At 41.4% G+C, this 25213-nt stretch overlaps 1 protein-coding gene across 2 annotated transcripts in view; it reads left to right on the top strand.

Annotated features, from left to right (window-relative positions):
* Positions 1–25213, top strand: part of csmd2 (CUB and Sushi multiple domains 2) — a gene marked incomplete at both ends in the record, with an annotated part of 212096 nt that overhangs the window by 105574 nt on the left and 81309 nt on the right. For both annotated transcript variants that reach the window (XM_079287579.1, XM_079287580.1), the window contains 10 exons: positions 6060–6172; positions 8048–8125; positions 9596–9683; positions 10592–10716; positions 13754–13875; positions 16000–16103; positions 17869–17981; positions 21456–21638; positions 23527–23717; positions 23975–24110. In XM_079287579.1, coding sequence (XP_079143705.1) covers positions 6060–6172; positions 8048–8125; positions 9596–9683; positions 10592–10716; positions 13754–13875; positions 16000–16103; positions 17869–17981; positions 21456–21638; positions 23527–23717; positions 23975–24110 — 1253 coding nt within the window. The remainder of the gene's footprint in view (positions 1–6059; positions 6173–8047; positions 8126–9595; positions 9684–10591; positions 10717–13753; positions 13876–15999; positions 16104–17868; positions 17982–21455; positions 21639–23526; positions 23718–23974; positions 24111–25213) is intronic.

Raw genomic sequence — 25213 nt, 5'->3', positions numbered from 1 at the left:
TGGCGATAACAGCCACTGGTTGGACATTGTTTGTATTTGTATTTTGCTTCATCTTAGTCAAACAAGTCATTTGTGCCTGTGGAGGTCATTTTGTTGAAGGCAATAATAATCTAAGCCATTAGGCTCTGTATGGTTCCCTCATCAGCATTGTTCCACAGTCCATTCAATAGCAGTTCAGTCCTCTTGCTTTGCTCTCCGCGACATCTACCTTGACTTTTTTTAAGAAGAGTATAATAAATCACACGGACACTGGAATCAATTGCAGAACGAGTGGCACTGAATTCTTTACTTCAATGAATTGAGCTTTAGTTCATGTTTCTGCCCCATTTCATCTGCTTGTCTTTGTGCGTTTTTGGGCCGTTTTCAGAATATCTCAGAAAGTAACTTTCACCTTAATACTACCAACTGGGGTTTTAACTGAATACCACCAAAGCAAAACAAAATACAGGTACCATGCAAGGCATTAGTTTGAGTTTTGGGTGAAGTTTAGGTTTGCTTTTTAAATGGATATTAAAGCCAGCTCCTTAAGGTCCAGGTCTTAAGTTGATCACGGTCGCTTCTAAGAGATTTATTTTGGTAAATTCTACCTTTGAAAAGGATTTGGATTATTGCAATCCAATTTCACCATAGAAATTATCTCTTCAATAATCCAAAACTGTTATTGACTCAACTTAAACCTATATTAACCTGACAGTCTTTCTCTACACACAGCTGACAGATTTGTGCCGGTGTGTCCTACCATACATTACTCTTTGGTGAAGGAAAAACAACAACCTGGCAATCGTCTTTACATTTTCCTCACTTTGATACAGAGAACTCAGTTTGGATTGAGGAGGAAATGTGTGTATGATGATTGGTTATGAATGCCAGGATCATGGGAGGGTCAAATGGCAGTCACAGAGTTATCCCCAAGCCTGAGGTGGGTTTTACCATCTACTATATTTACACTATTTTTAAAATGACTCACCGAAGTGCATTTGTAGGAAGCTATAAGATAGGCTTGAAGAAATGTAAAAATAAGGGGAAGATGAAGGCCGGTTTGTTCTTCCCGAAAGGAAATTTCTTTCAATCAGTGTCCATATTATGTGTTCTGTGAGGGCAGAAAATGAGTTGTGGGAAGGGGAAGAAAGGAATCCCTCAGAAGATTTAACAAGGCTTTCTGATGGGGCCAGAGGTTATTTCATGAATAATACATGAGGGCTGAGAGAGGATGAGGTACAGACATTTTGGCTCTGTTGGACCAGGGAGTCCAAGAGAAAAGTAAGCATACTGGCTCTGATGGGTCTGCAGTTTTGGCCAGTGGAGGTTTCAACCACCTCTGTAAGGCCTTGTTTTTGTGCACAGACCCACGAGACATAACTGCCCTGACGGCCTGTCTTAATACCACTGGGGGGGGGGGGGGGGGGGGGGAAAGCAAGCGAAGAGATGTGATCAAACAATGTAATTAATCTGAGAAATAGAATGGAAAGCGACATATTTTGCAAGCTAATAATTATTACACTTTGGATGCAAAAACATTGTTTGTGTGCTGATGCCTCAGATAGAAGATAATTAAACGGTTTTAAGCATACTCCAACCAAATAGACTATGGGATCTACTATAGGGAGATACTTAGTCCAGTGAGGTATTTGGTTGAGATATGTGACTGACTCCTCTGTAAAGCTCTCTTAGGATCATTTAAAAACATGTGGGTGTCTAGATGTAGACATGATTGGCTTTGATTTGGAGGAAAACAGTACTTGTTTATAGGGGAAACTCTTGCTGCAGTTGGGCCTCAGGTTCAGTCGCTCAACTTAAGCTGAACACAAGCTCGACTGAAGGACTGGAGGCAGAGACAGAACGAGTGGAGAAGAGTTGAGGGCAACAGGCCGGAGAAATTGCAACAGAGTATTGAGACAATGATTAAATGAAAAAGAGAGATGGCATATCAAAATGTCAATGATTTGGCTTTTTCAGCCACACTGCACACAGACAGCAGGAAGATGGAGCAGACTGCAGCAAAGAGAATATGCCACTGATGAAATTGTGTGTTAACTCCTGTCTTCCATGGCTGCTTTCGGGATGTAGAAGGTGTCAACGAACTCAACCCATTGAAGCAAGCTTCACCAATCAAACAGTTATGTTCGAGTGACAAAATGTTACGGTCAGCATCAGGAGCCCAGTTTGAGTTAAACCTGGTGTCCTGACCAGGCGAAGGAGATACTTTCAATACTTAGTGTCTTGATGAAAAGCAGAGAAGCCTTGGAGAAAAGTGTGGGTGTTTAAAGTGCATGCAAGGTGTGTGTATGTAAAAGTGTTGATCACAGTGTGTGTGTGTGCAACATGTGGGTTGTATGTATAAGCCACAAACGCACTTGCTCAAGCAGCCTCTGGGACATAGCTGTTAACCTCTTTACCACTTTAGCTACTTTTAACAAGTCAATAACGCCATCTTCTTTTTTCCATTTCTGGCCATAATTAAGTTACTTTTCTGATGAGATTGTTATTTGTTCCTTCATGTCAGTGCGGCCAGGGGGCTGCATGGCAGAATGAACATCAGGCGGAAATGTATAGCCATGTTGTAAAACGCTTGACGGCATGTGCGAGGTTGATAAAGAGAAACGGCATGCCTCAGAAGATGTTTCATCACTTTAAAATGAAGCGTTGAGGGGGGCCATGTAGTGTCTGGCACGTGTGCATTTGGTGTGGTGCTACTGGGATGGAGAGCGCCAGCATCATCTCTGGCTCTAAGTACAAAGCTGGGTCCTGAGACGGCTCAAAATCCTGGGCACTAAATCTCACACCAATAAATTACAGTATGATCCACACAGCCCACATGCACATAAAAAGGCCTCAAAACACCAGAGCCAAGATTTGAAAGCAAAAATCCCCGTTGGAGTTACTCTTGTTTTCACCATGGGTACAAATAAAAATGTCCCTTTGAATCAAAGGGCAATATGAGCTGGATTCAACTTTCATTAACACACAAATTGCAAACTAAAGACTGACTTAAGGTTGTGATAAACTGCAGCAACGGCAGAGGATAAGGAGCTGATGTGTATGCTATGAAGGATTAGGGACAAACAGACCACCATAAATACCACTTTGACCTCGTGTCACCTCTGCCTTTTCCCCATTTCACTTTGCGCTCCTTCTTTTGCTGAAAACATGAAAGTTTTAGGGTGAACTTGACCATGCTGGAGCAACAGAAAGAGTCCTGAGCTGGCTGACGGAGGTCTCCTGAAGGGTATTGTGGGCACCTCTATAGTTCATTTTTCACCTCACCCTATCGCGCTCTCTCTGTCTGGCTGACCGTATTAGAGTTTATGCGGAAGTGTCTCGAGAGTGCAGTGCTAAATCAGTTTCCATGTCCAGGCCCCAAAGCTCTCGGTCTGAGTCAGACTTTTGTTGATTGTCCAAGAAAAGTATTTTGGGCAAGGCAAGGTGAAAGAGGCGGCCAGTGGTGTTCTTGAGGGGACAGAGCTGTGAAACACAATACAATACAATGTTTATACCATTTTTGAATTCATAGGCTATTATCTATACACGTCACATTTACTCTAGACACGCGGAGCTTTCTGGGAAACAGCTAGGTTCTGATGCAGCTCATGAAAGACATTCATAAAAGACCTGAAATGGTGTCATGGTTACACAACTTCATAGGCAACATCCGAAGTCAGACATGCAAATCCTTCTTGCATAGACTTGTCTTTCCTTGACATGTTAGGATTGAGAGTTTCAGGATTACACAAGACCAGTCAGAATACATTTGCGCCACACTGGCATGGCGATACGTTCCATCCTGATGAGATGTGACTCATTAAATTGTCAATGCCTTTCAGGATTCTGAGCAAAGGTCGTCGCCATCACGCAAATTCAGCAAAGCCTTTCCCAGTAGAATGGGTCTTTTTTTTTGTTCTGCTTTATATTCATCGTTTCATGTCATCTGTTCTCTGTTCGAGGGGCGAAGGTGTCAAATTACCCCACGCATAATCAGTGATGGGCGGAGTGTAGGTGTCAAAGGTGACTGGCTCCACATTAGGATCAAACGCTTGAAATAACCACTCAGCGAATTAATTCATTGTGATGTGGTATCAGATGACCACATGTGCGTTCATGTGTGGGTGGTTGCATGCATGCGGTGGCTAAGTTCTGGACGAAGAACGTCCCTATTAATTGCAGCTACTAAGGTAGATCAATCAGAGCTCTGCTCAGTATGCAGGTCCCGGTGCTTACAACAGACCGGGGGTCACAGTGACTTTAAAGCCAAAACTTTCTGCATTTTAATGAGGCTATGTGAATTATAGCATAGGCCAGTCGATCCAGATGTGCGTGCAGGCTCACAAACCCACACAAGCAAACATTCACAGTTTCAAACAAGTACACAAATAAGTTAACTCTCGCTCTGACTCTCTGTTATCCTCCCTAAATAACACAAACACACTATCACTCCCTCTCTCTCTTTCTCTCACACACACCACATCCTTTTGGGGTAAAACGAATCAGTGTGGAAGGCCCTTAAGTCCAGAAAGTCGATATTAAAGCCCTGGCAGCGGAGCTGTATGTGTGACCTTCAGATGTAACCAAGACCAGACATACACAAGGGATTGAAATGAACCACCAGAGCCCCCACTGCTCCAAACAACAGAGAACCCTCAACTATGGTCATTCATTTCTTCAAACAGCAACCACCCAGGCATTAAAAGCCATCAACCTATTACTATAAGTTAAGGCCAAAGTATTAATGAGAGCTGGTCCGAGGTGTGTATCAGTAAAAATCTCCTCTATAGAGTGGAGCGGATATGTAGGCGAGGGAGATGAGGTGGACACAGTTGGGGAAATGCAGTTTACAGATGGGCAATTGGAATTAATGCGCGCACTTGTGGGAAATGTGTGCCTGAGCATATGGGTGCATGTGTGTGTGAAGTATAACTCACTGTTGTTTTTTTTTCAAAGCGGTAAAAGGACTGTCCTTTCTTTGCAAATGCCAATGCTGATTTTTTTTCCTCTCCCATTTTTTTTTATTCGGCCACAGTTTGGTTAAGAGTCGTTAACATTATAGTTTCCCTTTAGTACCAGACCTTCCCTTAAATACATCTTTAAGGTGTAACATCTTAACATAAGTGAAGGCCACAATCATTTTTGAAACATTCGTATAATTACTATAAACAGACAAGATAATTACTGTCAGGTTCTGCCAGCCTCTGTGATGTATAGTCTGCCATTGGGCTTGACTTTATTGGAAATCTGATGGATTACAAAATAACTTTATTGCACAAAACATAAGCATGATCCTTTCTTACAATGGACGTTGATTGATTGAAGAGATGATATTGAAATGACTTTTGTAAGCGTCACAGTTAGTCATACGGCAGGATATTCCAACACAGTAAACTGTTTTACTCCTGGATCATGGTGTCCATTCGACCAACCAAACAAAATAACAAAATACATAATTCAATCGATAATATGACAGTAAGATCATCCAAAAACAGACTCAGGTCTATCAAAAGATATCGGTCAAACAGGATTTTTTGTAGGCTAATATAATAACAATAATTTGGAGCAGGAAAAGCCAATTAATCTTCTGATACCGGAGTTAATCACATGGACACGGTAAAGGTGGCCCTCCAGTGATCAGCTATGATAGTCCTGCTAGGATTGCACCAATGATACGCCAAATTATCTACACCATGCTTGGAGGCTAAACAGAGACGGTGCGCTTTTCGGCAGCGCAGCAATTATCTTCAGTCGAATAAACGATTAATACCATACTTTAATCACCAACCGTATCATGCTTATACTTTATTAATAAAGCTGTGTTATATGAAGTTAACTTTCATTCGGTACACACTGACCCCACCTATGGAGCCTTTATGAGTGCTTAGACTGATGCTACATATTGCATTGGTACATGCCTGGACTTCAATCTTAAGTGTACAGAATATGCTAAATACTGCCACAGCTTGCAATCTGCTACTTTCACATTTGGTTATTAAAACAGTCACGTTAACAATCAAATTCAATTGTTAGAATGTTAATAATCAAACGCACTCTTGTCTACATTTCTGTGTCTACAGGTTCACTGGCCCCAACCTTCCCTCACCCATCATTAGCAGCAAGAATTGGCTTCGGCTTCACTTTACCTCTGATGGCAACCACAAGTTGAGAGGTTTCAGCGCCCAGTACCAAGGTGAGATGAAGAGAAGTTTTGATTTTACAAAAGGATGTTATTAATGTGTACCAGGTTTAACTTTTTACCAAGGGATCAGCAAAAGAATTGCTGGATTTTCATATTTGCTTCAGATATGGTCCACGAGGGAACCTTTCCCTCGTGCCAAAATACCATATTCCACTTGTTTGCAAGAGATAACAATGATCTAGTCACAAACGGCCCTGTAATGCAACATATTTGTACTTCCCAGAGGACTAACTCTCCCATAATGAGCTATCCTCATGAATATTCCAACATATATATCATAATCCAAGAGGCGCGTTCCAATGGAATGTTCTGAGCACACTGTTGCTCCTACGGGAACAAAGCCTTCCCAAATGATATGAATCAATATGTTATGAGGTCCAATTAAGAAAATAAGATGGTAGACTGACATAATTCATATTTCTAGGGCAAATGAGCTGCTATTTCCCGAAATATGATCTGCTTAAATTTTAAGATTTTGACCGTTTTGAATTAATCTTGCTATTTTGGCAAAATAGTTGCTTTCAAGATTTGAAGACTTATTATTACAGGGCCATAAACACACACACAAGCACAAACACACACACATGCACACACAGACAAAATCTTGTGTCTCCCGAGCATCCATTTCAGGTTCAAGGATCAACTTTGAGGCGGAATGAGCAGGGAAAAATGATTAGTTCATCCACAAAACAGGTGATCTCTAAGGACCTCACCTCCAGCCATCCGCTGGAAATCTCACAGCCGATGGGACAAGAATAAGAAGAGAGCGAAATGAAAAAGACAGGGAGAGAAAGAGGGGGTTTAGAGGGTTTACAAGTTCAATTTTAGATAAACATGTTCAGAAGATCAGAGAGAAATTGGAGGCGAATACTTTAGTTCGATCAAACACTCTGCCATCCCCCATCTCCTACCAGCCATTTTCATCATGACAGTTCCCATGATTCCACAGCAGCGGAGTAATGTAAAGACTGCCGTCTCTGTTTATTTTATGCTTCAGTGTCCTTCATTGTATGTGGCACAGGAAACAGCCGCACCACATCACACCCTCCTTTGTAACAAATCTGAAAACAATTCTGTGTTGTGATTTTTCATCCGGGCGCAGAATGAACCGACTTTTTGACACATGGCTCAGATTGGCTTTGAAATACAACGCAGCTAAAACTGAGCAAAGAATAAAATTTAAATTTAAATTTCCGTCGTCAGGAACCGTGAGTAATTCAATTGGATAGATTTAAAGTGTTGCAGGCACGATGCTGCTGGTGTTTTTCAAATATGTGAGTAAATATGCATTTATATGAGCCTCCTACTTTGCTTCTTTTTTTTTTATTTGTTTTTTCTCCACAATTATTATGAAACTCAATCATTTTAATTTATTTATTGTATGAAACTGTAATTGTATGACACTTTAATTGTATAAAACTGTAATTGTATAACGTGGTTTTGCTCCTCATTGACCCTGCCCTCTAATCTTTGTCATGAAATAGTGATTTTAGTTCCTGCAGCTTTCTATCCTTACAATTGCAAAGATATTGGACACTGTTGAGCTCTCTTTTTCTACGTAAACTAAATGTATAATTGTCATGAACATTACAGATCTATGTTATAGATCATTTTATTGTGAAAATGTTTGGTTTTATTGTTGTAAGAACTTCTGTTATTTTCCTATTTGGCAAGTTTACTACATTGTTGTTCAATTGCTTTGTGAAAACTGCTGTGAACATATCTGGCTGGGTGTATGGTGTATGGATTGTTTTATATGATACACTTTATCTGCTGCAAACATTTTGGCTCTGCAGAAATGTGTGGGCGTCATTATTGCACTTCCTGCTGTCTTACATGCCTCTCTGCTCTGTTTTCCGTCGACAGTGAAGAAGATGACTGAACTTAAGTCTCGAGGTGTGAAGATGTTGCCTAGCAAAGACAACCACCACAAGATATCAGTGTGTAAGTTGCAAACCTCAACTGTCAACTTTGTTTTTGCAAATGAACTTCAAGTCACTCGACCATGTCCCCAAAAAGAAGTGTGGACGGATATTTACCTGGAGCAGTGTGGCAAAATGGAAAGCACCTCTAAGTCAGCATCATGTTCATGTCTTCCTTGCCCTTGTTCTGTCTCACCCTCTGTCTGAGCTCACCGCTTATTATCCCATTCAGCGTCATTCCAACATCTCTAACATTAACAACTTGACAGCGATGAGTCACCCAACTAGAGTGACACAGAGGGCTGTAGAACAAAAAAAAGAGATGCATTAATGGTAATCCTGCCTCAGGGCCATTTACAATTAAGTTGATCCACTTCTACATCCAACTTTATCGTTTGCGTACGTCTCTCAAAAGGTTTTTTCTTCTTTCCTTTCATTTGCATTGCTTTTATGCTTTTTTTTATTTCACTTTACCTGCTTCCACTTTAAAATAATTTGTCCCACGTACTTTATTTTATTCTACATAATTGCACTGCCCGTTGCCCCAGAAAAACAACATGCATATTATGGGAAATGTTTTAAAGTCTGATCTAAAGACGTTCACATCAAATATAAGTTAAACCAATTGTTTTTATGAATAAGACCAAATGCAGTATCTCCTATAAAGATGTGATGAAGCCTGACAGGCACAGTCACACAGATTTAACACAATCCAACAGTAAGTCTATCTTCCCCTTTTTTCTGCCAATTTGTAATTGGCTCTGCTGACACCAGTGAGCCTTGTTTAAAATGCATTGCTGTCTTGCCTCACACTGGAATCCTGGCCAATGAGCAGGTGTCACATCGGTTTGGCCCTGCGGAACTTTGACCCCTCCCAGTCAGTCAGATGGGTTCTCCGGGTTGGCCAAGTTTTATTTGACCCCTTCTGGCACAACCTTCCACTGTTTTGTACCCGGTGGCATGAATAAGCAGAGCACCACCAGGGACGGTCAAATTGTATGCCGAATGAACTAATGTGCAGGGTAAATATCAATAGATCAATATCAATACTATCTTTACATTTCTTCTGCAATGATAAAGGGATTATTGGCCACCAGAGGGCAGAAATAAACAACAAATCAACTCAGAACAATGAGCCTTGATATTCTTTAGCAGTTTCTTATCTTCTTAGGGGAACTGTGCTTGTCAAGACTTTTTGCACAGACACCTAGCCAAACGTAAACAGCACAGGCAACACGCGGTGTCAAACAGAAGTCCAATATTTCCTCCAACTAAAGTCGGGCTGTGGTGAAAGGACTGCCCCCATTCATCATGTTACCCTAGACCTAACCCGAGTGCAACCAGCTTGTGAAAACACACAGCCATGTTCATATGAATGGAAATCTTCCGCAATGCATCAAAATGGAACATTTTCAGAATTCACTTTTTTTGTTTTTACTTTCTTTTGTTGGACACCCTGTCATCTCATTTTCTCTCTGTATTCTCCCATTAGTGTCTCAGATGGGTGTAGCGCAGGGACACAACATGTGTCCAGACCCGGGGATCCCTGATCGAGGAAAAAGAAAAGGCACAGACTTCAGGTAAAAGCGAGCGGAGGATGATTTCAGAAGCAATTCATTAGGTGGCAATTGAAACTGAATAGATACAAATATTCCTAACAAGAACAGGCTGGTTGACACAATGTGACGGTCAATCAGGTTTGTAAGATTTGCTTTCCTTTATTGAGACAAAATGACAAAGGACCCTATTAACCTATAATACCTATATTACTAATACTGCTTGAGCTTTGCAGTAATAATGTCTTCTGAAAAAATTGCAGGATAGTTTCTTACTTCTGCAGTTTTTTTGTAGATATTGCATCCATCTGCCTTATATTTAAATTTTATATGCGAATTTTGTCATAATTCTTTAAATAAGTAGCATTAAAACAAGGTTTTGAGTTTTCGTAATTTAATGATCGAGGCCTAATTTGGTATGAAAGTGATCTGTGACAGTTTGTTGTGAATATTTTATTCTACATTTAATGTTGTCAGTTAATTCGTCTCGTGTTTAATATTAGAGTTTAATCCACTTCCAATTTCTCTGGGAAGAGAAGAAAAGTTAACTGTTGTAATAATGGGACAACGTTCATGAGTCAATGGGTGTCAAAAATGCCACCGTTTTGATATTTTGCTGTTTAAAATCCAGTTGCAATTAATTCCAAACTTATCTCCCAGGACACCATTTATTCCTGTGGGAGCTATTCTCTCGATTAGTGGTCAACTGTAACACAGACAAATGGTTAACATCTGCCTCCCACAAAGCAAAACTTTCTGAAATCACACCCGGGGAGTTTTCGGAAATATTAGTTCTCTTTTTCAGCATTGAACATCTTTTTTTCTTTTTTCTTGGCGCTCTCAGCTCATGTGCACTCCCACTGCTAAAAAGTGATTTCTACAGGAATGTTTGTGATGCTGATGTGTTTCCCCCGTATGCAATCTGACTGCAGGCGAGGATCCACAGTGCATTTCTCCTGCGACGAGGGTTATGAACTGCAGGGCTCAAAGAGCATCAGTTGTCTCAGAGTGACAGACAGCTACGTCGGCTGGAGTGACGATCGGCCTATATGCAGAGGTAAGGATTGACGCGTGGGTCGTCCATCTATACTCATGCGTAATGGTGGTCGTCTAAATGTGACTCACATTTGTATTTTCATACTGATGTTTATGAGTTTGCGTGCGACTGTGCTGTCGATTTGTGCAGATGCCCAGTCCATCTCTTTTTTTTTGCAATTTAGTATTCATTTTGTCGTGACTTCCCTGAATTTGTCCTCTGGCCGGCCTCCTTTTGCTTCCTGCTGTTTATCCATGCTGGCATAGTGCTGCCCGTCAGTCATATCTTCCTCACTTCAGACCATTTTGTGACAGGCAGGAAGAGTGGTCAGACTCCCTGCTCTGTGTCCCTGATGCTCATGGTTCTGCTTGGTTTCAGTTTTTAGCCTCAGTGAACTGAATAATCAGAGTTGATTTGATTCTTTTTTTGTGTCGAATAACGATTCAATTGTTGGATATCTGACTTGTAAAATGTATTCGTTGGAGCAGGACTCATTCATATTTAACCTAGTGGTAGTGTTCTCTTAGAGGGTACAAGTATACAACCCAAAGTATCCAATCAATAAGACATGTTTAGCAATGTTTTATTTCAGTAGACTACAAAATGAATACCAACATGTTTTAAGGCATTGTTCTCTGGTCTCAATTTCACAGAGTTAAGTATTTATCTGAAATTGCTCTGCCCGAGTGGGCAGAGCAAAATAGTGAAATGCAGTGTCTTTGATCAGTGCGAAGCTACATATTTGTAATGACTCAGCTCATGTTAGCAAAAAACATAAATGGGCCTTAGTTTTTTTTTTAATTAATCATGTTCCACCATCACAAGCAATGTCTTGGTAATAGTTGAGTAGACATTTGGCAAAGGCCAACAAGGAAAAGGCCATTAATCAACATGTTATATCACAATGATTGGTGGAAACAGCATGAAGGGGGCCCCCTGCTTTGCAGCAAGCAGCTTTTTCAGTGAGACTGTTAAACGCGCTGTACAGCACCCGCGCTGTTGATGTTTTAAAATTGATTTGAATTTATTCATATGACTGCAGGTAATGCTTTATCATTATTCTAAAAACACCTTTTAGTTACAAAATGCTGAGTCTTAACTGTGTTTGAAGTAAAAATGCCAAACAATTTGGCAACCGATTCTGCATTCATGTGCAGACTTTGTAGTCATCAGGTTTTTGGGTATCGGAAGATTTCTGGTTTTTCGTGTTTGTAGTCCAAGTCGCGTTGACTGTCGAGCAATCTTTGGTTGAACGTTTGGAGAGCGAGCGGGGCGGAACGCAGTGGCCTGAATGGAATCTCAGAACCCTGTTGCTGTCGTCTAACGATGCTTTCGATTTTTTATTGGTTTAATATTTAACTTTTAAACTGGCTACTTGTGAAATATACAGTTGTACACGTCGTCTCTCAACTCCAACTCTAGTCTTGCATCTCAAGTTCCTAATCGGGCTGTAAACAAATTTGCCATATTCCGCCCTTGGTTGGCTTACCTAGATGGTTTTTACCCAAAATTTCTATATGATATATCTTCATCTATCAAAGATAATGTATGTCATCTACATTTCAGAAAAAAATAACAAATCACCAAACAGTACTGAAGGCCTGTTACTGACACCTTTGTCTTATGTTCGTAATAACGTCCGTGAAATTGCCCTTTAAGAAGATCTCATTCCATCATCCTCATTTAACTTTTGATACTGAGCTTTTGTTCTGCTTCAATGGAGGTTTAAAATCATCCCAGAATAATTGAATATCTGTATCCTAAATTAGGATGAGCCATCATTAAATTCTACATCGTTATCATTAGCGCAGGACAAAAAATAGGTGTTCTCTGGCTACAAATTCATTCCCCTCACATGACATCCACGGGTCTCTTTGTGTTCATGTTCCTGCTACACTTTCATGTCACTGATCACACAGGATGTGGGTGTATCAGGCACGATAATGAAAAAAAAGAAAAGATAGGAGTGGATATGATAGTTTGGGTGGACATCCTCTCTGCTGCATATTTTTGTTAAGGTCACCCTAACTGTCAGCAGAGCTCACATTAATTACTTTATTTTCCCTTTAACGTCGCCAAAGTTCTTTTTCACATTTTAATAGGGGTGATTTCGTGGGAGACGGCTGGAGTATGGAGCCACTGAGTGGGGCCTAAAAACCCGTAGGACCTGTCTCAGACGTCACTCATTAAATTTAGGGGAGCTGGTTCAGGCTCTTTCAAATACTTCCAGGTTATCCCCGCATATGTACACACTCACTTCCCTTAAAGTACGAAATTCTGCTTTAAATTGAAGGGGTGTTTAACAGTTCTGCCATCTAGCTGCCCTCGGACCTTCAAAAAAAACAGTCACAAAGCTTTGTTTGCTAACTGCTAACATTTGATACATGTATTGTTTTCCTCTGATAAAGTCACCCACACATCTCCGATACTGTACCTGGGCAGGCCCCGACTAGTATTCATGACTGCCTTATTTAGAAACATGTACAATGCAGAGGATCATAACAACAGTCATATTCTTTTGTATTACCCTGCTAATATTTACTCCCCAGTGTATTTTAGACCAGTGGTAGAACTGTGTGATTTATGGGAGTTTTTCATGAGTCTATTGTCTCTGGTGCCTCACTAAATTGGCAAGTCAAGCGTTTGAAGGATGCACAGCAGTTGATAACGGTTTAAAAAGACAAAAAGGCCGAGCTGTCATTGCCAAGGCAAATAGCTTCAACTTTCAAACCTGATGCTTGCTCACAGTTCAGTCAGGAACACTGACGAAACCTCACATTTGGCATGTTTGCTCATTAGGATTCTCTTTAGGATGCAATCCATGTCACTTGGTAAAGATTGAATTGGGAGGTTTGAAACCCCCTTAAGTTGGTTTTTTTTGCACAAATTCATATTACAAGTATGAGTATTAGGAACCGTAACAGGTGGAGGCTGAGGTAGTTGAGGTATGTCGAGCAGTTTGACGGATCCCACATCTTTTCTGGTTTATAAATGATTATGTGTGCTATTAAACTGTCAATAACTAAACATTTGCCGCTTTCTGTGTCTTACCTTGCAGCGCCAATGTGTGGAGGACAGTTGAGAGGACCAAGTGGTGTCATCACATCTCCAAACTACCCGGTCCAGTATGACAACAATGCCAACTGCACTTGGCTCATCACAGCCACAGACACATCTCAGGTAAAAGTCATTGAATGTGCGATTTAAAGCAACAGCGCATTGCTAATTTAGCGTTTGCCACTTTGATCGCCTGTTTCCAGCAGTGTGTTAAGTGGTGTGTTTAGCTGCCAGCAAACTGAAAATCAGTTGACTGGTGTGTCTGCACCTGTTAAAAAAGGGTAACGCCAAAGGAAGCTCTTCTCTGACACACACGACTCACTTTGTACTTTTGATAATTGCTACAGGACATTTAGGGGGCTGTTGAGCACACCATGTGACTGAAGCGCTCTCAGAAAGAATGTGGGACACACGGCAATGGAAGAGGTGGGGGAGAATAGTGTATCCAACGGAAGACGGGGAGAGTTGTTAGAGAATCACCTGTGGTGAGGAAGAGGAGAAAAGAGAAAAATGGAGAGAAGAGTAATGGAATGGATTTGAGAGCATGCTCAGAGGATATCATGAAAGTGTCACAGCCACTCTGTCCAGACTATTGACTTTGGAGTTGTGTTCAAGGCCACCCAGCTGTTCTACTGCCAAATATCCTGCTCTGAACTCCAACAAAATGGTTTTTACAAATGTGTTCTCTTTTTGCACTTTGCCGAGTTAAGGAGAGGCTATGTGAGGTGAGAGTCAAGGCAGAGGGGGGTCGTCAGATACAACGTACACCTACCCAACCCCTCCGCTTGCATGCATGCATACACACACACACACATAGGCACCGCTGCGTATACCGAGCCGGCAGGCAGCTTGCTGAAACAGACAACGCTACTTTGGGCTGTCTCTCGCTCTGTTGTCTGGTGCAGATGATGATGGAGCGAGGCAGTTCTTTCTGTTTCCAGATGTAATGGGCTCATATTCCTGCCCGTCCATAGGCCCAGCCAGAGGAGACGTTAGGTCAGGCAGGAGACCGAGGCGGAACTGCAAAGGGAGGTGGGTAGGACGTGACTCTGCTCTTCTCGACCTAAATGCAGCCTCGTGCCATCATGACTAATGTGGGTTCTTGTCGAGTGTTGTTTATCTGACAGTGTCAGGGACACTGGGGTCTCTTTTCTGAAAAAATGGCAAACAATATAAAGTATATATGTGGTTGCTGTGTTTTTTTTCCCCCTTGTCTTGTTCATTCCACCCTCACCTCCTGCGTCACATGTTGGCTTGCAGATGGGAGATGAGTTTGTGGTGTGAAACTCTATTTAACTAGTGATCTGACCTATTTTGCCTGCACACCATCCATCTCTTCTCTCCTCCTTGGCAATTTCCATTAGGCACTGGGTTTAACATAGGACAGAATGCAATTTGCATTTATATAAGCTTTTTCATTAGGCCTGACTCTCTCAGCCCTCTGAAAACATTAAGAATTTGGCGGAAATCATTGGCAGCCAATTTAAAATAGGAGATAAAGACAGCCCTTGTTTTACTTTTTACTTATTTATATTTTAGTCTCGCACATTACCCTGCTGTTTTCTCTTATGTCTCAACATTTTGCACTATCAGGATCAAACCGCATTTGTCTGTCTGTCTTTATTAGAGTTGCCCCTTGCTTCCTTCAGCTAGGGCACGCTTATTGATTCTCTTACCTTGTTCCACCTCTTACACTCCCACCTGCAGCATAGAAATGAGATGAAATGAATAGCTCTGCCTTTTCCTCACTGTTTAAATCCAATTCATAAATCTTTTAAAACGTGTGTGTCACCTTTATGATTATATATTCACCTCGCGGATAACTTTAAATTCCCTGCCACATCTCCTGATGTGCTTAAAGTCATTTTGAGTCTGGCTGGATAGGCCACAAAGGCATCTGCAACCTGCTGATTTGATGAGCCAGCTAGTAGGGGTCACGCAGACCGTCTGGCAGGCAATCAGATATTTGATTGGTGGGTGAGGTTTCATAATAACGATAGATAGGAAGTCCGATGTAGCAGAATATACTCACACAGTCACGTGCATCAACAAAACTCTGTGGCCATATCAAACTGAAAAATAGAAACAAATTGATGACATGTGTGGAGATGGAATTGTGCCAGACAAAAGAGACGGATGGATGGAGAGTCACAGATGTGAAGGGGTCTCTCCTCTGTACCTGCTGTCAGGAGCATTCAAGCATCTGTCGCTTACGGTTGTGTTGGCAATGCCCCTCCTCGTCTATAGGTGATCAAACTGACATTTGAGGATTTTGAACTGGAGCGAGGCTATGACACCCTGACGGTGGGGGACGGCAAGGTGGTGGGAGACCAGAAGACCGTCTTCCACGTGTGAGTGACTCCTTCGACCCGTGTTTTTTTTCCCTTTTTAACCTTCCCTCTGTTCTCTAACTTCTTCTGGCTTTCACTTTGCACCATAGTCTCCTTCAGTTATGTTCAGTGTTTGTCGCTCCATGTAATCAAATTCGGACTTTTGCTTTCTCTTTCCTCTTCACCTTTCTTTAATTGGCACACTTGCCTTTTCTCCTCTTCTACTTCCCTGCAACGGGCAGCATCCCTCTCTTTTCCCTTCACCCTCCAGCCCTTTTCTCTCTGTTGTGCTGTGTCTCTTTTATTTCATCACCACCTGATGCGCTAGTGCATGAAAAATAGATGCTGCGCCACCTTGTCAATCATCGCTCTTTTCAATGTTAAAAACAAACTTCACAGCCATGTGGTTCAGCATTGCAAACTGCATATTGATTCCCCTGATGGAGTGTGTGCTGGCAGACGCTCCATTACAATTCACAGTGTGTTGTTATTAATTGTGCAGAAATTTACCACCTTAATAAAGATTTTATGGATCAATTCTGATGCGAGATAGCCTCACAGGGGTGGGAACTGGAAGGAGGTGGGAGATAAATGAGGGGGAGATTTGTGGAGGAGGGGTTTGTTTTTAAGGGGAGATCTCCCTCACTTTTAATAGTCTTGTGCATATACTTGCACAACACAGAAACACAGAAAACGGAAACAACAAACAAACTAGAACTCATTTGGAGAATACACTGCAGCTATCTGCACAGCTTTAATTTCGGACTATATTTGTGAATCAGCGGCGCAGGCAAGTGTGTGCATCGTTTCGGGTTTTTTTTGTTGTTCTAATTTTAAGATCAGAGGCATGTTACCGTATTGCACCACAGTCATACATGTGGTGGTTAATAAGAAATGAGACACAGCCAATCAAATCCCCATATTTCGCTTGAAAGACACTGTGCTCACTGTACACACTGACCACATGAGTTAGGTTGGATGTTCCATAACATTGTCCATACCTGCAAACCTCTGTTTATAGGAAATATAATTCATGGAATTCTATTGGTCAATCAGGCATTTGAACAAATGAGTGAGTCAGCTTTAGTTGTATGAATGCAAACAATATAAAGAAAGGGGAATGCAAGGGTGAATCCCCATGTGCCGCACTGTGGTGCTTCTTTGGATGTACTTCTTATTGCATTTTTCCTCCCACTTATTCTTAGACAAATTCACAGAAACTCACCACAAATTACAAAATGGCTGCAGGAAAGGACAAAACACAGACCCAACCTATCCAGGCACCACTTCCTTATTATTCCCTCCGTCCTTTGTGTGCCATCACTAAAATGAGGTCCCCTAATCACTCACTCCACAGATATACACTTCCTAATTAGAGTTGGGGGAATTACTATTCAAACAGGATTAAATTACTTCTGTGGCATTGACTGATCTTGCCTTCATTTTCTACTTTCTTGTCCCCAACTGTTTTGAATTAAAGGGTTAGGGAGAAAAAAAAGGCTCCTCAGAATAGAATTGCCTGCAACCAATTTAGAGCACTTTTCTTTGATGAGAAAAGTCATATACGGTAGTTTAATATATAACTTCAGGTGTTGTTTTTTTTCTGCTCCCGTGAAAGTTGTTTTAATGATGCAGTAGAAAACGGGGCCTTTGGCTATTAAAGTGACACCACATTCTGCAGTAAGTGCAAACACTGCTTAAACATAATGTATCCCGGTTTCACAATTGACACACCTAATGTTCTCAAGAATCTCAGAAGAACCTCTTGTCTCTTTCTTTTGTTTAGCCTGTCTGGAACCACCACTCCAGACCTTGTGGTTAGCACCAGTCACCTGATGTGGCTAAACTTTAAAACAGACGACACCAGTGGCTCCCTGGGATTCAAGGTGTCCTACGAAGGTAAGGCTGCTTCAAAATGTGTGATTGTCAGTCAGTGGAATGCTTGCTGACAGCATTTCAACAAAAAAAAAGCAACTCTGTCTTTGAGAGTCTCGGTTAGAATGACGTGTCTTTTTTTGGTCATTTACCCTTTTGCATTGTGACAAATTGATCAAAGCTGACCAATGCCTTGAGCCAGGACAATTTTGGTAAAACAGGCAATGTAGAATACTGCAGATAGCTGATGCTTTCGCCTAATCCTAGTGTGTATCTGTGTGTGCGTGTACCATTATGTTTGTGTGTGTGTGTGTGTGTGTGTTCATGTGTGAAGACCAGAGAGACAGAAATATAAGTGTCTCTATGTATGTGTCCTGTCTGTCTGTGTGCATCTCTGTGTGGATTTGAGGAATTTGCCAGAGTTCTTCTTCTAGATAAGTCTGCCGTTTGCCTCTCAGAAGCACAGCGAGTCTTCTCCCTTGCCCGCAGATGCTTATTTATAATCAGTAAGAACAACAGAGAAAGTGGAGCAGCATGCTAAACCAAAGTGTAATTAAAACAATGAGTTCTACTTAATGAAGGGGAAGAAACGCTTTGAACCACTTCACCGCCCAGATTGGAGCACCCAGAATCTAATTTGCATTCACAATTACTTGTATTTTAAGCCTGATCATCAAGTGTAATTGCAAACACAGTCATTCCAGTAAACACGCTTCCACCTTACTCTTCAATTTGAGTGTGGATTGCGCACACTCTGCAGTGGCCGCAATCTCTGAACTACTATTTTAAGTTTTTAACAGGATGCTTTTTAGAGCCCGATCAGACGCTTTAAATGGTTGAAAGTTGGAAATGTGCCACGTGTAACTGTCTGCTGGCAAAATGTTGTCGTCAGTGCCTGAATGGGGCTAATACCCACCGATAAGATATGCAATTACTTTTGCTTAACTGCACAGTTAATGCAGTTGATATTAGTCGACATTGTCCAAATGTTGTAAACAGGCCACTTCACTAGTCTGTAAGGCTTTCATGTGGTATTGGAAACATTGGTCCGTGAAGCCACATTGAGATATTCTGTGTGTTTTACCAGTGAACTTTATGATTAAAGTCCTCTTGTCGTTTTAGGCCTCAGGAGATTGCGGTGACTTTGTTGACAGTAATGTGAGTCTGAGTCCCATTACGATGCTTGGATTACTCCAGAATGTCAAACAGACAGCGACAACAAATACACCATCACATCTCTTCACTTATTCATAATCAAATGCCTTTGCACTCCGACCTGCTCTTATACACAACAAACACACACACACACACACATTCACAATCTCATGTATACCAACAGACAATGTTCACACTCACTTCAAAGGGCTCTTCTTCATTGCCTCTATTTTCCCTTAAGTTCTAAGTGTGAGGCCCCTTGAGAAAAATCACCGCAGGGGGTTTGAGTTCTCCAGTGTGTCTGTTATAGTGTCAAACAAGTGATTGTGTGTGTGCCTGAAAGCATTTGCACATGTATGTATTGCTGTGTTTGTCCTATAGCTGTCGTGTTCTTCCAGATGTAGTTTCTGTTGGATCTTATACATTCGCTTTAAATATTTCAATGTTCTCTCAGGACCCAACTCAAAACTCGCTTTCAGCATCCTCCCTTTTAAAAACGTGACTTCGATGTGAGATCAATGAGTTGTCTTGTGAATGAGGCTGCCTTAGGACAGCCATACATCCGAACCGCATTGAGCTCTAAATATGTGTTCTAAATGATGATCATCATTAGGGCTGAGTATGGATTTATACCCAGCACCGCCCCTGGTGCGATTTCAAATCGTATTAGGCCATGCCATCATTTCCTGGATGGATGAGCTTATTCGCGTTCTGTGTTTCCCCCATCCGGATGCCCCGATAGGATACCCTCCGCATTCCCATCTGCAAGATGCAACCTCCGAACAGTAGAAAGAAGAGTGAGTGAAAGAAAGAGGGATGCATAAATCTTGCAAGAATGAAATTGGCGTGTGTGGTTTTAAGGAAGAAGGGTTCATGAGGTGTGTGTCTGTGTGTCTGTGTGCATGTACCTTAAAGTGCTCACGTCAGCTTCCAACGCAAGTGTGAACGTTTATCACACATTAAGCGGAAAGATACAGTTGCAGGGGGAGAGAGAGACCGACGCAAGAGAGGTTTGCAACATAAGTGATTAACGTTTTCGGGGGATAAAGAGAAGTAAGGACGACTTGGTGAAAAATGAAATTGTCCTGAAATGTAATACCTGTTAAGGGACAATAAATAAATCACATTGATTTTGATGCCATGAATTGTTCATGCTAGTCTGCCTCTTCAGCCCCAAAGTTAACTCTTCACTGATTCAGTCATTGCTAATATTCATTCAAGTTGCTAGACAGGACTGTCTTTGATTCTTTCAATAAAAACAGGAACAGTGAAGCAATGACCCCGGACACTCTTCAGCTCGAGATTCATGAACCAACTGAGGTTACTGCTGAGGACATGTACCTTTAACCGCTAGTTCTCCAAGATGTCCCACTCCATGCAAACCCTCTCTATTGTTCAAGTACTTTCTTCCTCATCTTGCCCGAGGTCAAAAAATAAATAAAACTTTGGCACAATGTTCCTGTAATAAGAGCTGGTAATAATGTAGAGTGCATCCTATTCTGCATGCAACGTCCACCTTATTGTTTTCCACAAGTTATTTTCCTCGTCGTCCCTGTGGGAAGGAAGGTGGACAATGTGCTGGTGGAAAGTTCCAACATCCAACAGTTGAGAGTTAGCTGCAGAATAGCATTGTACAGAACGATAAGGGAAGTCATTTTTTTCCTCTGGACTGCAGACGACATGATGACTGCACTATTCTTCCAGGCTTCCACAGTCAGCAAAAGAAAAAGAAAAATATATATATATATATCTGTAAATGGGAAAGTAAATGAATAAATTAGTTTTTGGGGAAATATTTTTCAATTGGCCACCTCAGGACTTTTGCCCTGTCAAGATACAGGGTCAGACTAAATCAGTAGTGATAAGCTGAATCCACATTTTCCTGAAAAAGGGAATTAATGAGAAACAGCTCCATCTGTTTTAATTGAGTGTGAGGTCCTGCATATTCATATCACGTATTGCCTGTGTAGTAGTATCTTGTCAAAATCTGCAGGAGGCTGCCGTCAGTAATAACCTGAAGTTGAGATGTCTCTTTTCTCTCTCCCCCACCCTCCTCTTGTTTAACTAATCCATCTAGCATTTGTTAGTAAAACTGTAGAAAGGACACTTATCATCTACAGGGCCACCATTGTGGTCCATTATGCTAAATGCATAAATCGTATTTTTTATTTCAGATAATATAAAGGTTAAAGAGAGGAGGAGAGGGCTTGTGTTCATTTAATTGTAACCTTTAAATGTATATCTATCGTGATTCAAACAGGAGCAGGTCTTTATTTGTTTTATGAATTCCTGCTTTGCATGCTTAACATTCTTACCTGTATGTATTTATCTTTACCCAAACAGAAATTGACCAAGGCAGTTGTGGAGATCCCGGAATCCCAGCTTATGGCAAGCGGGAGGGGACAAGTTTCCGTCACGGGGAGCGACTCTACTTTGAGTGTCTGCCTGCCTTTGAGATGGTGGGGAAGAAGAACATCACCTGTCAGAAGAACAACCAGTGGTCGGCTAAGAAACCCAGCTGTGTTTGTAAGTTCTCGGACACCGTGTGTCATTTAGATCCTACATGCACCATGTACAGACATGTGCTTCGCGAATCAAGAGGAGCATCAATATGTATGTTTGTGCAGAGGGGGCTGCATCATTTATTTTATTTTATTTACTTGTGAGCAACGCTGCTGTAATCCTGTCATTTCCCCACTGAGGGACTAATAAAGGATTATCTTATCTTATCTTATAACAAATGATCAGATCATCCCCCACAGTTTGCCCAGCAGAGGCCTTGGATTTTGAAACAGTAAGAGTGCTTATTCAGTAATTAAAGCCACGAAAGACAAACGCAGAGAGTGCGAGAGTTAGAGGGGGAGGGCAAAAGGAAAAGAGAGCTGACCATGCAGATAATGGCCACTGTTTGTGTTCTTGATATGATAATAGGGTGGACAAAAAGCTGCAGTACCTAGATAAACATCACTGAGCTGAATGACTTGCTGGCACAACCTTTGGCCAATAATATTGCTCAACATTGTTTATTCAGTTAGCATTTAACAAAGTATTTTAGCCACGTCGACACAATGCAGGGTGCTTGTATTCATCATCCAATATGATCATGCATATAGCCTACTTATTTATTTACACATTTGGTATGAGGAATAATTACATCCTCATCATTTATGAGGGGAAATGGAAGAATGAAGTCATAAAGAAATCACACATAGATGCAGAACTAATTGAAAGTTTGAGACAAAGCCATTCAATGTATCAGTGCAAAAGGCAGAAGCTTCGTCATCTCTCTCTCTTATTCAAACGTAGGATGAGAATATTAGTTATCAACATTGCTCCTGCACTGCTGGGTAAGCATTTGAATAGGATTCATTTCATCATTAATAATATAAAAGGGAACCTTGGCTGCAGATACAACACTGTGTTGTGTTACTGAGACTCGAGTCATCTTACAAATCGCCCTGTAGCCTTTCTGCATTATCTCTGAACTACATTAAACTTAGTTAGCGTTGCTGTTGAGCTCGCAATTAAGTTTAAGGTTGTTGAAATTGAATTGTCTGGTCAAATGCCAGCCTACGTCATTTTTCTAAATTTACTGTTCAGTGAAACATCCTGACACCGGTCAATAGATCGCAGCACCTGGAAGCCAGAACAACCTTCTTTTTCACGGCCTATGTTTCACCTCGAATACATGTACAAACCAAAGGACAGTTGAAGAAGTGGGGGGCAAGTGCCAATGACAGCCGAGTAGCGGTCTGTGTATCCAATCAGATGTAGATAGCTCCATGACAGCATCGTCAGTGCTGTCATTTTCATTCCCAAGCATATACTTGCTTAGCCTCCACAGAACACCGTGACCAGAGCAGAAGTCGTGAGCTGACTTTTCAAGGAAGGCTATCTGCCCAGTAACATCCAGGTATTGTGCCGTTGCCTCCTAAGCACGTGAATTGGAGGTACTGGGATCAAGTGACAGCCTTGACAGTATTCAGGGAGGGAGATGAGTCTTTCATGAGTCTTTCAACACTTTCCTTAGATCTAGACATTGCTTGAAAAGCGATGATTTCTCTGGTTTTGTTGTCAGATATTTGTTCGGCTTAGGCTTCCTCTATGCCCCTTTCATTCCACAAGGCTTTCTTATATCAGATGTTCTTTCTAGTGGGCTCTTATTCTCATATAATGGCAGATAAATAGTTCAAGTTTGCCACAAACAACCTCTTCTAAAATATCGTCATGGGCAAGTTCCACACACATATTTTCTTCAATAAAATCTATCAAATCATATTATCTTGTAGTCAGCAAAAGTAAATAGAATCATCCCGTATGATTTTCAGCCTCCGAAACAATAATCAGTTGCTTTGTTTTATTTCTGTTTCTCTCCATTTCTCTCTCTGTCTGTATCTCCGTGTTCCTTTTATAGTTTCCTGTTTCTTCAACTTCACCACTCCATCTGGGGTGCTGCTGTCTCCCAACTACCCTCAGGAGTACGGCAACAATATGCACTGTGTGTGGTTGATCATCACCAATCCCGACAGCCGCATCAATCTGGCCTTCAACGACATCAGCATGGAGAAACAGTTTGACTTCCTCTCGATAAAAGACGGTGGAAAGGTATGGTGTTGAATTGGAAGCTGTATTTCTCAGCTACTTTGAATAGCTCCTTTTTTTTGCGTCAACAACGATTGTGCTGTCGATCAGTCGTTGCACATGTCAGCAGGAGAAGCTGTATCAATATGTGTGCGAACTAAACCCGTCTTCCAGCATCATTGGACTTGCTAGTCCTTCTGTCTACCTCCCCATAGCAGCTGTTTACTCCCTGACTTCTTTTTTCTTTTTGAGCTTATGATACCGTTAATCTTTTTTGTCAGGCCGAGTCTCCTATCCTGGGTACCTTTTCCGGTGACGCCCTACCTCCTCCCATAACAACTAGTGCCCATGTGGCCCGGCTGGAGTTTCTGACTGACCACACCTACACAGACAGAGGCTTTAACATCACGTTTACAAGTAGGTGTTGAGTGTGATTGAATCATCTGCCACATCTGTGTCTCCCTCAGACGGCATAAACACCTTTCAGCGATCAGCAACTCATTATTTGCACAGAAAGCCTGTCTTTATTGTATAAATAGAGACTTGACGCAGGATCGCAGGATCCTTACCTGACGGATACATTGCAGCAGTGCTCTTTATATTCTATTCTGGGTAGTTGCTGACTTGTGAGGAAATTCCAGATGGGTTTTGTACTCTGACGCAGTAACCGTTGGCTGCATGCTGGTAAACCCATGTCTTGGATATACTGTACCATGAGGGTTTGGTAGTGGCAGTGCATTCATTGCATTATGCATCATTTTGTAATGAGCCTGATCTTTGCATTTTTACACATCCCGAATTAGATATTCCCTTCCATGGTGTCTAACCCTGACCCTATAAAGCCACAAAGATTGATAGTAACCTTTAAGGTGCCGTTGGGAGGTTTTTCTCAATACGATTTGGTACTAAATTGAGTAGCAGTGACTCACTTTAATGGAGGCAATAAAGTGTTATTTGTACTTTTACAGTTTGATGCTTTTGTATGATCTTCTTTGTACTCATCACCCTGGGTTCACTACATCATTACAGAGTTATCCAGCTGCTTGGGGGAAGCATTTCATTAGTTTGTTGTGTTAATACAATAATATGCACGTAAAAGTGTCCAGTCCACATGGACTTACAGTATATGACAACAAAAATACAGTCCCGGTGGTAAAATACAAGAACATAACTTCTCACATTACTTTGGAAACAAAAAACTTTTTCTTGTCCAAAGCTTGACACACACATAAAATCTGCCACGAAAAAAATGTTCCCTAAAATGCAGCTCACGTCTTTTTTTGGAATCATTCAACCAAAATAACTCGTATGCAATAAAGGATATTTTACAAAAGTATGTAGCCCTTAAATCATCATATAATGAGCAGTAGAACATGAAATGGACTTCATCTTCAATCTCATCTAATGCTGTCGGTTTCTATTACTAACGGTAATGTACCTGAACGTAACTGTGCACACAGAAATATCAATGACTTTTGGTTTAACTGCTCCACATATGGCTCTACTTTAATCGTTTATCA

Source organism: Melanostigma gelatinosum (assembly GCF_949748355.1).
Source record: "Melanostigma gelatinosum genome assembly, chromosome: 17".
NCBI classification, from domain to species: Eukaryota; Metazoa; Chordata; class Actinopteri; order Perciformes; family Zoarcidae; genus Melanostigma; species Melanostigma gelatinosum.
The sequence above is the reverse complement of the archived record's forward strand: the minus strand, read 5'-3'. Positions and strand labels throughout refer to the sequence as shown.